Source organism: Panulirus ornatus, chromosome 17 (genome assembly GCF_036320965.1).
Source record: "Panulirus ornatus isolate Po-2019 chromosome 17, ASM3632096v1, whole genome shotgun sequence".
In the NCBI taxonomy this organism is placed as follows: domain Eukaryota; kingdom Metazoa; phylum Arthropoda; class Malacostraca; order Decapoda; family Palinuridae; genus Panulirus; species Panulirus ornatus.
In genome coordinates this window covers 4,454,529-4,469,533 of record NC_092240.1, presented here as the reverse complement: position 1 = coordinate 4,469,533, position 15,005 = coordinate 4,454,529, and the positions used below count along the sequence as shown (strand labels likewise).

The following is a 15,005-nucleotide window of genomic DNA, read 5'->3' as shown; positions in this document are numbered from 1 at the left end:
CAAATCATTCTCCCTAACCCTCTCACCTTGCACACCACCTCGACCAAAACACCCTATATCTGCCTGCCACTCTATCATCAAACACATTCAACAAACCTTCAAAATACTCACTCCATCTCCTTCTCACATCACCACTACTTGTTATCACCTCCCCATTAGCCCCCTTCACTGATGTTCCCATTTGTACCCTTGTCTTATGCACTTTATTTACCTCCTTCCAGAACATCTTTTTATTCTCCCTAAAATTTAATGATACTCTCTCACCCCAACTCTCATTAGCCCTCTTTTTCACCTCTTGCACCTTTTTCTTGACCTCCTGCCTCTTTCTTTAATATATCCCCCACTCATTTGTATTATTTCCCTGCAAAAATCGTCCAAATGCCTCTCTCTTCTCTTTCACTAATAATCTTACTCTTCAACCCACCACTCACTACCCTTTATAATCTGCCTACCTCCCACGCTTCTCATGCCACAAGCATCTTTTGCGCAAGCCATCACTGCTTCCCTAAATACATTCCATTCCTCCCCTACTCTCCTTACGTCCTTTGTTCTCACCTTTTTACATTCTGTACTCATTCTCTCGTGGTACTTCCTCACACAAGTCTCCTTCCCAAGCTCACTTACTCTCACCACTCTCTTCACCCTAACATTCTCTCTTTTCTGAAAACCTCTACAAATCTTCACCATTGCCTCCACAAGATAATGATAAGACATCCCTCCAGTTGCACCTCTCAGCACATTAACATCCAAAAGTCTCTCTTTCGCACGCCTATCAATTAACACGTAATCCAATAGCGCTATCTGGCCATCTCTCCTACTTACATGTGTATACTTATGTATATCTCTCTTTTTAACCAGGTATTCCCAATCACTAGTCCTTTTTCAGCACATAAATCTACAAGCTCTTCACCATTTCCATTTACAACACTGAACACCCCATGTACACCAATTATTCCCTCAACTGCCACATTACTCACCTTTGCATTCAAATCACCCATCACTATAACCCGGTCTCACACATCAAAACTACTAACACACTCACTCAGCTGCTCCCAAAACACTTGCCTCTCATGATCTTTCTTCTCATGCCCAGGTGCATATGCACCAATAATCATCCATCTCTCTCCATCAACTTTCAGTTTTACCCATATCAATCTAGAGTTTACTTTCTTACACTCTAGCACATACTCCCACCACTCCTGTTTCAGGAGTAGTGCTACTCATTCCCTTGCTCTTGTCCTCTCACTAACCCATGACTTTACTCCCAAAACATTCCCAAACCACTCTTCCCCTTTACCCTTGAGCTTCGTTTCACTCAGAGCCAAAACATCCAAGTTCCTTTCCTCAAACATACTACCTATCTCTCCTTTTTTCTCATCTTGGTTACATCCACACATTTAGACACCCCAATCTGAGCCTTCGAGGAGGATGAGCACTCCCCGCATGACTCCTTCTTCTGTTTCCCCTTTTAGAAAGTTAAAATACAAGGAGGGGAGGGTTTCCAGCCCCCCACTCCTGTCCCCTTTAGTTGCCTTCTACGACACGTGAGGAATGCGTGGGAAGTATTCTTTCTCCCCTATCCCCAGGGATTGCCCAGGTGCATAAGCACCAATAATCACCCATCTCTCTCCATCAACTTTCAGTTTTACCCATATCAATCTAGAGTTTGCTTTCTTACACTCTATCACATACTCCCACCACTCCTGTTTCAGGAGTAGTGCTACTCATTCCCTTGCTCTTGTCCTCTCACTAACCCCTGACTTTATTCCCAAGACATTCCCAAACCACTCTTCCCCTTTACCCTTGAGCTTCGTTTCACTTAGAGCCAAAACATCCAGGTTCCTTTCCTCAAACATACTACCTATCTCTCGTTTTTTCTCATCTTGGTTACATCCACAAACATTTAGACACCCCAGTGTGAGCCTTCGAGGAGGATGAGCACTCCCTGCATGACTCCTTCTTCTGTTTCCCCTTTTAGAAAGTTAAAATACAAGGAGAGTATTTACAAATTTTGGAGGAAATGAAAAAATATCTTTTGAAAGGTGCCAGGTCATAGTTATTGGGAAAAACATGAGAAGGTATGAGAGTTCCAAAGCTTTGACGTGTAGAGAAAGAAGCAGGTATCAAAACGTCCATCCTTGAGTTGCTAATGACCACACGACAATCATGTGACGCAACAGCTTGCCGAGTACTGCGTGGTCTAGCTAGAGGGAGAGTGAACCAATATTGTGGCGCAGGGCAAAGGGGTCAAGTTTGGAAGTTAGCCTGGAACAGTTTATAAGTCAGAATTTCTAAAAATTAATATTTATTTATCTATTCTACTTTGTCGCTGTCCCCCGCGTTAGCGAGGTAGCACAAGGAAACAGACGAAAGGATGGCCCAACCCACCTACATACACATGTATATACATACAGGTCCACACACGCAAATACACATACCTATACATCTCAACGTATACATATATATACACACACAGACATATACATATATACACGTGTACATAATTCATACTGTCTGCCCTTATTCATTCCCATCGCCACCCCACCACAAGCGAAATAACAACTCCTTATTCCCACATGTGCACGAGGTAGCACTAGGAAAAGACAACAAAGGCCACATTCGTTCACACTCAGTCTTTTGCTGTCATGTAATAATGTACCGAATAATAAACAGACCAAGGAAGAAGAAAGGAAGTGACAAAGAAGAGTTTAAGTAGATATTCTTGAGCGATGAATCTGTTGGATGATCGGATGCTCGATGTGGGGTGTTTGGGTTGTCAAGTAATGCAAAAGAATAGAGCCATGGGAAGTGGTTTAGTGAAAAGAAAAGTAGTGAAACCCTTGCTTAAGATAAAGTGTGGCAAGGTGGCTGGAGTAGATGGGACTGCAGTTGAATTTCTCACAAAAGGAGATGACAATATTATTTACTGGTTAGTTAGGGTTTTCAATTTATTTATGGCATGAGGTGAGGTGCCTGAAGATTGGCAGAATGACTGTATATGTCAAGGGATGTATATATCAGGTGATTGCTATGAAGAATCTCCCTGAGAAATACTTTGAAAAACAGAAGGATTTTTGTGGCATTTATGGATATCGAGAAGTATATGATTGCACTGATAAAGATGCTTTGAGGAAAGTGTTGAGAAGTGTGTGTGGGAAAAATTATACAGTGTGGAGTTTTCATTATGAGACTAAAGCCTGGGTATTGGGAGAGTTCATGACAACTGCATAGTGAGCCAGAACTTCAGAGCCATCAAGTTGCACTCCTTTGATCTAAGTAGCTGTCTTTTCTTTCTGCCTCACCCACTTGTAGACTGCTGGCTTACTTCCACAAACAAACAATTTCACCTGATCACACATAACACTTGACAACACTTACCATACATAACTCATTCATTGCAACCCCAGAATTCCCTATGATCTACACTAGCCCTCCCTTTTGGCAAAATGGTAAGAGCAAGAGATAGAACAGTAGCGAGGAACATTAGGCAGAAGCATAAAGTAAAAATAGAGGGTAGGAGCATTAGATAGTAGTAGTAAGTAAGAACATTTGGCAGGAATAATAGGTACACACATTTGGAAGTAGTTGGTAGGAACATTAAGTAGGAGCCCCTAAAAACACTGCCCTAGAGCTGCACTCTGCCAGTGGTCTGCTAAGGGTTAGGCAATAAATGCTAAGAAGCAGCATTGGAGTTCAACTGTTATAGAGACCCTTTTGCTGTGGCCATCCCTTGTGGGAGTTCTCAAAGGGAATGAGGATCATAGACACAGAGTAAAGCATGGGTATGAGTAGGAAGAGAGGAGGGTAAGTCATTTTAGGTGAAATTGGGCATGTAGTGAAGGTGGGTGCATTCTATTCCAGCAAATGGAGCTATGGGAGCAGTGGGAGAGGGGGCAAAGGTTATAGGAGCATTAAACAATGCATGAAAAGAGAGGCTGTTCTCTACAAGGACAAAAATGTGTATGTTTGAAGTACAGTAGTCCCAGTGATATTGTACGGATGCGAAGCATGGGCTATAGATGAGGACTTGTGTAGGGTGGTTGTGTTAGAAATATAATGTTCAACAACAACAGGTGTCAAACAGTTTGATTAAGTAATATAAGGGTAAGTGAGAGTAAGAGAGAGCTTTAAAATAATAAGAAGAGTGTAGTTGAAAGATCTGAAGCAAGGTGTGCTGAAATGCTTCGGACATACATAGAAAATGAGTGAGGAGTGGCGGACAAGGAGAAGGGGAAGACCAAAATGGAGATGGAAGGATGGAGTGAAACTGATCCTGAATGCTAGGGGCCTGAACAAGTAGGAAAATGAAAGGTATGCACAAGATAGTGTGAATTGGAGTAATGCTGGGGGGAAACCACAAAATGATGTATGAGCCCTGTGTGTGGAAAGGGGGCTTTGATTCACTCCACTACATATGACAGCTAGAGAATGGATGTGAGCAACCCACAAGAACAAAAACTCCAAACCATGCAACACAGTCATAACTACTATATATCTAAACATAAGCATCGGTGCTTTTAGAAACAATGACAAGTCTTCCAAGCACTCAATGCTCCCAAAACCTTAGCCATCTCTTCTACCCTATGACTCACTTCAACCCCAATGGTTCAATCTAACACCATGTTCACAGTCTAAGGTACCTGAAGCATTCCTCTTTCTCCATCATGTCTCACCATACTGTGGCACCTCAATACCTTTCTTCAGTTCATATTCACTTTCAACTGTCTCCTTTCACACACACTCCCAAACTCTGACACTAGCATTTTGAGTTTCTCCCTGGATTCTGCCACCACATAAACAACTGATTCACCTCCTATACTCCTTCACCCTCCAGCAAACTGAAACCCCCACCCCTTGCTCCAAGACCCCTGCAGATACCTCCTTCACCACTCCTTCAATGAAGATCCAGTACTAAACAACCATGCTGACATAAACATCTTTGATGCAGACCCAACATCACTAGCAACAACTAATCCTCCTCTCTTTCTGCTTGTTCAATACCTTACTCTCCCATTACTATCCCTCATTATATTTAGTAACCTTCAACCCATCCTATATATATTCAAAGCACCTTCTACACAGCATCTCTGTCACCCTATCATTCTCTTTCTCCAGATCCATAAGTGCCACATTCAAGTCATTCTCTTTCTTCAAGTATTACACATATTCTCCTATGCAATTACCTCGTCTAGACATTCCCTTAACTTCTGAAATCAAATACTCTTCCCAAGTCAAATACTCTCAGCCTTCACTGTCCCATACACATATCCAAGTATACTCAACAAGAATATATCTTATTTTTTTATATTTAGCTTTGTCGCTGTCTCCTGCGTTACCAAGGTAGCGCAGGGAAACAGATGAAAGAAATGGCCCAACCCACCCCCATACACATGCATATACATACACGTCCACACATGCAAATATACATACCTATACATCTCAATGTACACATATATATACACACACAGACACATACATAGATACCCATGCACACAATTCACACTGTCTGCCTTTATTCATTCCCATCGCCACCTCGCCACACATGGAATACCATCCCCCTCCCCCCTCATGTGTGCGAGGTAGCGCTAGGAAAAGACAACAAAGGCCCCATTCGTTCACACTCAGTCTCTAGCTGTCATGCAATAATGCCCGAAACCACAGCTCCCTTTCCACATCCAGGCCCCACACAACTTTCCATGGTTTACCCCAGACGCTTCACATGCCCTGATTCAATCCACTGACAGCACGTCAACCCCGGTATACCACATCCATCCAATTCACTCTATTCCTTGCACGCCTTTCACCCTCATGCATGTTCAGGCCCCAATCACTCAAAATCTTTTTCACTCCATCTTTCCACCTCCAATTTGGTCTCCCACTTCTCCTCGTTCCCTCCACCTCCGACACATATATCCTCTTGGTCAACCTTTCCTCACTCATTCTCTCCATGTGCCCAAACCATTTCAAAACACCCTCTTCTGCTCTCTCAACCACGCTCTTTTTATTTCCACACATCTCTCTTACCCTTACATTACTTACTCGATCAAACCATCTCACACCACACATTGTCCTCAAACATCTCATTTCCAGCACATCCATCCTCCTGCGCACAACTCTATCCATAGCCCACGCCTCACAACCATACAACATTGTTGGAACCACTGTTCCTTCAAACATACCCATTGTTGCTTTCCGAGATAATGTTCTCGACTTCCACACATTCTTCAAGGCTCCCAGGATTTTCGCCCCCTCCCCCACCCTATGATTCACTTCCGCTTCCATGGTTCCATCCGCTGCCAGATCCACTCCCAGATATCTAAAACACTTTACTTCCTCCAGTTTTTCTCCATTCAAACTTACCTCCCAACAAGAATATCCTCCCATAATTTGAATATTCATTTTTATCCACTTTGTCTTTATACAAGGGCACAATACATGCATTCTGCCAATCCTCAGGTACCTCATCTTGGGCGATGCAAACAATGAAAAGCCTAACTAACCAAACAGCATTGTCATCCCATTTTAAAAACTCACCTGCAATCCCATTCAATCCTGCCGGTTTGCCATATTTCATATCTTGCATGACTCCTGCCATCTCCTCGCTTCTTTGTTGCCATTCAATATGACTTACTGCATGCTAACTTGTCCCAAGCAAAATACATCTGCTTTCCTATCTTCTGACACAGTCAGCAGTCCTCCATCTTTATAAGTTTGCCTGTTATCACTTCCCCATCTACTCTCCTCACTGTCACCCATACATTCTCTCAATCTCCACACAGTATGTCTTTTGCTTCAAATTTTCTTATTTTCTCTGCAGTTCATTGATACTCCCTCACCCCATCTTTCATTTCACTCTCTCTTCAAATCTAGCCCATTTTCCTTGATTTGCAACTTTCTCTTGTACTCCTCTTGATCACCTGCACTTCTCAGCAGATGCCATCCGTATGACTCCCTTTACCTTTTCACTAGTAAATCTGTTTTCTCAATCCAACATTCACTACCCGTTTTTATATGTCAATATCCCACCTCCCACAAGCTCATTTATGCACTGCTTTCCCAAATACCTTCACTCTCCTGGCTTCTGAATTGCTCAGAATTTGAAAGCTCACCTGGTGCTACTGGTAATAATTACTAAATCTTAAAATAAAGTTTTGGTGGCCCTTCTACTCTTCCAAGTGTGTTTATACCTTCTTGGCTGAGTAACACAGTTCAGTAGCAACTATTAATGGAAAAACAAGAAAAAACTTTGAATTTTAACTGGTACTGGCATTTACCATCAATTCAAATGACAAAATGAAGGCCATAAGCTCCCAGCCTTCACACAATGACCAAAATTTAATGCAAAACTATGGCAAATCCACTGCAAAAAGTCCTACCATTTCATTTCAAAGGAAAGTTTGTATCTATTCCCAAAAAGGTAGGAAGAATAAGGTTTCAATAAAACAGAAAAACAAAAAAATATCAACTTACTGCATCTTGAACATAACTAAGCACATATAGTAATGCCACTATCAGATGCATAGGCATGCCTTCACACACGACAACTTCTATAAGAGCTTGTGAGACTTGCAGAATTTTTGATTTTGATTTCTGATCAAATTCAGCTAACACAGAGGAGACATGGCTGAAAAGAAAATTTCAATTAATTCCACTCATTTCTGAAACCACACTGCACCTTCTTGTTCCCTCCACCTCTGACATATATCCTCTTTTTATCAACCTTTCCTCATTCTCCCCATATGTCCAAACCATTTCAAAACACCCTCCACTGCTCTCCTAACTACACTATTTCTACAAATCTCTCTTACCCTTTCATTACTTACTCGATCAAACCACCTCACACCATGCACTGCCCTAAAACATCTTATTTCCAACACATCCACCATCCTCCACAAAACCCTATTTGTAGCCCATGCCTCACAACCATATAATATTGTTGAAACTACTATTCCTTCAAACATACCCATTCTTGCTGTCCAAAATTATGTTCTCTCTTTCCACACATTATTCATTGCTCCCAGAACCTTCGACCCCTCCCCACCCTATGACTCACTTCCACTTCCATGGTTCCATTCACTATCAAGCCCACTCCCAGATATCTAAAACCCTTCACTTCCTCCAATTTTTCCCCATTCAAACTTCATCCCAATCAACTTATCCTTCAACCCTGCTGAACCGAATAACCTTGCTCTTATTCACATTTACTCTAAACTTACTCCTTTACTCTACTTTTCCACCAGTCACCAACTTCTACAGTTTCTCACTCGAATCAGCCACCAGTGCTATAATACTGGTAAACAACAACTGACTCCCTTCCCAGGCCCTCTTCTCCCCAACAGACTGCATACTCACACCTCTCTTCAAAACTCTTGTATTTACCTTCCTAACCACCCCATCCATGAACAAATTAAACAACCATGGAGACATCGCACACTCCTGCCACAGACCAATCTTCACCAGGAACCAATCCCTCTCCTCTCTTCCTCCTCAAACACATGCCTTACATCCTTGATAAAAACTCTACATTGCATCTAGCAGCTTCTCTCTCACACTACATACACTTAGATATTCCACAAAGCATGCAGTCTGTTGGGAATTAGAGGGACTGGGAAGTGAGTCAGTTGTTGTTTGACGATGATACAGCTCTAGTGGTTGATTCGATGGAGACTGCAGAAATTAGTGACTGAGTTTGGAAAAGAGTGTGAAAGGAATAAAATTGAGAGTAAATGTGAATAAGAGCAAGGTTATTAGGTTCAGCAGGGTTTAAGGGACAAGGGGTGTAAGTTTGAATGGAGAAAAATTGGAAGGAAGGTGTTTTAGATATCTGGGAGTGGACTTAGCAGCAAATGAAACCAAGGAAGCGAAAGTGAGTCACAGGGTGGAGGAAGGAGTAAAAGGTTCTGGGAGCGAGAGACATGAAGAATGTGTGGAAGGAGAGAATGATATCTCAGACAGCAAAAATGGGAATGGTGAAAGGAATAGTAGTTCCAACGATATCATATAGTTGTGAGGCATGGGCTATAGATAGGGTTGTAGGAGGAGGATGAATGTGTTGGAAATGAAATGTTTGAGGACAATGTGTAGTGGGAGGTGGGTTGATCGACTTAGTAATGAAAGGGTAAGAGAGATGTGTGGAAATAGAAAGAGTGTGGTTGAGAGAGCAGAAGAGGGGGTGTTGAAATGGTGTGGACATATGGAGAGAATGAGTGACAAAAGATTGACAAAGAGGATATATGTGTCAGAGGTGGAGGGAAGAAGGAGAAGCAGGGGACCAAATTGAAGGTGAAGGGATGGAGTGAAAAATATTTTGAGCAATTGGGGCTTAAAAATACAGGAAGGTTAGAGACAAGCAAGGAATAGAGTGCATTGGAAAGATGTAGTATACTGGGGTTGACGTGCTGTCAGTGGACTGAACCAGGGCATGAAAAATGTCTAGGGTAAACCACGGAAAGGTCTCTGGGGCCTGGATGTCGACAGGGAGCTGTGGTTTCAAAGCATTACACATGACGGCTAGAGACTGAGTGTGAACAATTGTTGCTATTTTTGTCTATTTCCTGGCGCCACCTTCCTGAAGCAGGGGTAGCATGTGAGGCTGGGTAGTGCCAGGAATGAATGAAGGCAAGCAAGTCTAACTATGTACATTTGTATATATGTATATGTCTGTGTATGTGTATGTATAAGTAATTTTTTTTCATTATACATTGTCACTGTCTCCTGCATTAGCGAGGCAGCGCAAGGAAACAGACAAAAGAATGGCCCAACCCATCCACATACACATGTATATACATACACATCCACACATGCACATATATATATCTATACAGTGAGGAAAGGAACCTGGATGTTTTGGCTCTGAGTGAAACGAAGCTAAAGGGTAAAGGGGAAGAGTGGTTTGGGAATGTCTTGGGAGTAAAGTCAGGGGTTAGTGAGAGGACAAGAGCAAGGGAAGGAGTAGCACTACTCCTGAATCAGTTGTGGGAGTATGTGATAGAGTGTAAGAAAGAAAATTCTAGATTGATATGGGTAAAATTGAAAGTTGATGGAGAGAGATGGGTGATTATTGGTGCATATGCACCTGGGCATGAGAAGAAAGATCATGAGAGGCAAGTGTTTTGGAAGCAGCTGAATGAGTATGTTAGTGGTTTTGATGCACAAGACAGGGTTATAGTGATGGGTGATTTGAATGCAAAGGTGAGTAATGTGGCAGTTGAGGGAATAATTGGTATACATGGAGTGTTCAGTGTTGTAAATGGAAATGGTGAAGAGTTTGTAGATTTATGTGCTGAAAAAGGACTGGTGATTGGGAATACCTGGTTTAAAAAGCGAGATATACATAAGTATACGTATGTAAGTAGGAGAGATGGCCAGAGAGTGTTATTGGATTATGTGTTAATTGATAGACGCACGAAAGAGAGACTTTTGGATGTTAATGTGCTGAGAGGTGCAATTGGAGGGATGTCTGATCATTATCTTGTGGAAGCAAAGGTGAAGATTTGTGGGGGTTTTCAGAAAAGAAGAGAGAATGTTGGGGTGAAGAGAGTGGTGAGAGTAAGTGAGCTTGGGAAGGAGACTTGTGTGAGGAAGTACCAGGAGAGACTGAGTACAGAATGGAAAAAAGTGAGAACAAAGGAGGTAAGGGGAGTGGGGGAGGAATGGGATGTATTTAGGGAAGCAGTGATGGCTTGCGCAAAAGATGCTTGTGGCATGAGAAGTGTGGGAGGTGGGTTGATTAGAAAAGGTAGTGAGTGGTGAGTTGAAGAAGTAAGATAATTAGTGAAAGAGAAGAGAGAGGCATTTGAACGATTTTTGCAGGGAAAAAATGCAAATGAGTGGGAGAGGTATAAAAGAATGAGGCAGGAGGTAAAGAGAAAGGTGCAAGAGGTGAAAAAGAGGGCAAATGAGAGTTGGGATGAGAGAGTATCATTAAATTTCAGGGAGAATAAAAAGATGTTTTGGAAGGAGGTAAATAAAGTGCGTAAGACAAGGGAGCAAATGGGAACTTCAGTGAAGGGGGCTAATGGGGAGGTGATAACAAGTAGTGGTGATGTGAAAAGGAGATGGAGTGAGTATTTTGAAGGTTTGGTGAATGTGTTTGATGATAGAGTGGCAGATGTGGGGTGTCTTGGTCGAGGTGGTGTGCAAAGTGAGAGGGTTAGGGAAAATGATTTGATAAATAGAGAAGAGGTAGTAAAAGCTTTACGGAAGATGAAAGCCAGCAAAGGAGCAGGTTTGGATGGCATTGCAGTGGAATTTATTAAAAAAGGGGGTGACTGTATTGTTGACTGGTTGGTAAGGTTATTTAAAGTATGTATGATTCATGGTGAGGTGCCTGAGGATTGGCGGAATGCGTGCATAGTGCCATTGTACAAAGGCAAAGGGGATAAGAGTGAGTGCTCAAATTACAGAGGTATAAGTTTGTTGAGTATTCCTGGTAAATTATATGGGAGGGTATTGATTGAGAGGGTGAAGGTATGTACAGAGCATCAGATTGGGGAAGAGCAGTGTGGTTTCAGAAGTGGTAGAGGATGTGTGGATCAGGTGTTTGCTTTGAAGAATGTAAGCGAGAAATACTTAGAAAAACAAATGGATTTGTATGTAGCATTTATGGATCTGGAGAAGGCATATGATAGAGTTGATAGAGATGCTCTGTGGAAGGTATTAAGAATATATGGTGTGGGAGGCAAATTGTTAGAAGCAGTGAAAAGTTTTTATCAAGGATGTAAGGCATGTGTACGTGTAGGAAGAGAGGAAAGTGATTGGTTCTCAGTGAATGTAGGTTTGTGGCAGGGGTGTGTGATGTCTCCATGGTTGTTTAATTTGTTTATGGATGGGGTTGTTAGGGAGGTAAATGCAAGAGTTTTGGAAAGAGGGGCAAGTATGCAGTCTGTTGTGGATGAGAGAGCTTGGGAAGTGAGTCAGTTGTTGTTCGCTGATGATACAGTGCTGGTGGCTGATTCATGTAAGAAACTGCAGAAGCTGGTGACTGAGTTTGGTAAAGTGTGTGAAAGAAGAAAGTTAAGAGTAAATGTGAATAAGAGCAAGGTTATTAGGTACAGTAGGGTTGAGGGTCAAGTCAATTGGGAGGTAAGTTTGAATGGAGAAAAGCTGGAGGAAGTGAAGTGTTTTAGATATCTGGGAGTGGATCTGGCAGCGGATGGAACCATGGAAGCGGAAGTGAATCATAGGATGGGGGAGGGGGGCGAAAATTCTGGGAGCCTTGAAGAATGTGTGGAAGTCGAGAACATTATCTCGGAAAGCAAAAATGCGTATGTTTGAAGGAATAGTGGTTCCAACAATGTTGTATGGTTGTGAGGCGTGGGCTATGGATAGAGTTGTGCGCAGGAGGGTGGATGTGCTGGAAATGAGATGTTTGAGGACAATATGTGGTGTGAGGTGGTTTGATCGAGTAAGTAATGTAAGGGTAAGAGAGATGTGTGGAAATAAAAAGAGTGTGGTTGAGAGAGCAGAAGAGGGTGTTTTGAAATGGTTTGGTCACATGGAGAGAATGAGTGAGGAAAGATTGACCAAGAGGATATATGTGTCAGAGGTGGAGGGAACGAGGAGAAGTGGGAGACCAAATTGGAGGTGGAAAGATGGAGTGAAAAAGATTTTGAGTGATCGGGGCCTGAACATGCAGGAGGGTGAAAGGAGGGCAAGGAATAGAGTGAATTGGAATGATGTGGTATACCGGGGTCGACGTGCTGTCAATGGATTGAACCAGGGCATGTGAAGCGTCTGGGGTAAACCATGCAAAGTGTGTGGGGCCTGGATGTGGAAAGGGAGCTGTGGTTTCGGTGCATTATTACCTGACAGCTAGAGATTGAGTGTGAATGAATGGGGCCTTTGGTGTTTTTCCTAGCGCTACCTCGCACACATGAGGGGGGAGGGGGTTGTTATTCCATGTGTTGCGAGGTGGCGATGGGAACAAATAAAGGCAGACAGTATGAATTATGTACATGTGTATATATGTATATGTCTGTGTGTATATATATGTGTACATTGAGATGTACAGGTATGTATATTGTGCGTGTGTGGACATGTATGTATATACATGTGTATGTGGGCGGGTTGGGCCATTCTTTCGTCTGTTTCCTTGCGCTACCTCGCTAACGCAGGAGACAGCGACAAAGCAAAATGAAAAAACAAAAATAAATACATTTCAACGTATACATATATATATACATACACAGACATATACATATATACACACATACATAATTCATACCTGCTGCCTTTATTCATTCCTGTCGCAACCCCACCACACATGAAATGACAACCCCCTCCCACTCCCAACAAGTGCACAAGGGAGCACCAGGAAAAGACCACAAAGGCCACATTCATTCACACTTAGTCTCTAGCTGTCATGTGTAATGCACCGAAACCAGAGCTCCCTTTCCACATCCAGGCCCCACAAAACTTTCCATGGTTTACCTCACATGCTTCACATGTCCTGCTTCAATCCATCGACAGCATGTCAACCCCGGTATACCACATCCTTCCAATTCACTCTATTCCTTGCAAGCCTTTCATCCTCCTGCATGTTCAGGCCCCGATTGCTCAAAATCTTTTTCATTCCATCCTTCCACCTCCAATTTGGTCTCCCACTTCTCCTCGTTCCCTCAACCTCTGACACATATATCCTCTTTGTCAACCTTTCCACACTCATTCCCTCCATGTGACCAAACCATTTCAAAACACACTCTTCTGCTCTCTCAACCACACTCTTTTTATTACCACACATCTCTCTTACCCTTACATTACTTACTCGATCAAACCACCTCACACCACATATTGTCCTCAAACATCTCAAATCCAACACATCCACCCTCCTCCGTACAACCCTATCTATAGCCCACGCCTCGCAACCATATAACATTGTTGGAACCCCTATTCCTTCAAACATAACCATTTTTGCTCTCCAAGATAATCTTCTCACTTTCCATACATTTTTCAACACTCCCAGAACTCTCGCCCCCTCCCCCACCCTGTGACTTACTTCCGCTTCCATGGTTCCATCTGCTGCTAAATCCACTCCCAGATATCTAAAACACTTCACTTCCTCCAGTTTTTCTCTATTCAAACTTACCTCCCAATTGACTTGTCCCTCAACCCTACTGTACCTAATAACCTTGCTCTTATTCACATTTACTCTCAGCTTTCTTCTTTCACACACTATACCAAACTCAGTCACCAGTTTCTGCAGTTTCTCACACGAATCAGCCACCAGTGCTGTATCATCAGCGAACAACAACTGACTCACTTCCCAAACCCTCTCATCCACAACAGATTGCATACTAGCCCCTCTCTCCAAAAATCTTGCATTCACCTCCCTAAAAACCCACTCCATAAACAAATCAAACAACCATGGAGACATCACGCACTCCTGCCGCAAACCGACATTCACTGGGAACCAATCACTTTCCTCTCTTCCTACTCGTACACATGACTTCCATCCTCAATAAAAGCTTTTCACTGCTTCTAGCAACTTAACTCCCACACCACATACCCTTAATACCTTCCACAAAGCATATCTTATCAACTCTTATCATATGCCTTCTCCAGATCTATAAATAATACATACAAATCCATCTGTTTTTCTAAGTATTTCTCATATGCATTCTTCAAAGCAAACACCTGATCCACACATCCTCTACCACTTCTGAAACCACACTGCTCTTCCTCTCAATCAATACCCTCCCATACGATTTACAGGAATACTCAACAAACTTATACCTCTGAAATTTGAACACGCACCTTCATCCCCTTTGCCTTTGTATAATGGCACTATGCATACATTCCACCACTCCTCAGGTACTTCATCATGAACCATACATACACTGAATATCCTTACCAACCAGTCAACAACACAGTCACTTCCCTTTTTAGTAAATTCCTCTACAATACCATCCAAACCCGCTGCCTTGCCGGCTTTCATCTTCCACAAAGCTTTCACTACCTCTTCTCTGTTTATCAAACCATTCTCCCTGACTCCTCTCACTTCGCAC

At 42.5% G+C, this 15,005-nt stretch overlaps 1 protein-coding gene across 1 annotated transcript in view; it reads right to left on the bottom strand.

Moving 5' to 3' along the window:
* Positions 1-15,005, bottom strand: part of l(2)k09022 (HEAT repeat containing 1 homolog l(2)k09022) — a 341,532-nt gene that overhangs the window by 186,619 nt on the left and 139,908 nt on the right. The window contains exon 16 of the mRNA XM_071671810.1: positions 7,471-7,624. Coding sequence (XP_071527911.1) covers positions 7,471-7,624 — 154 coding nt within the window. The remainder of the gene's footprint in view (positions 1-7,470; positions 7,625-15,005) is intronic.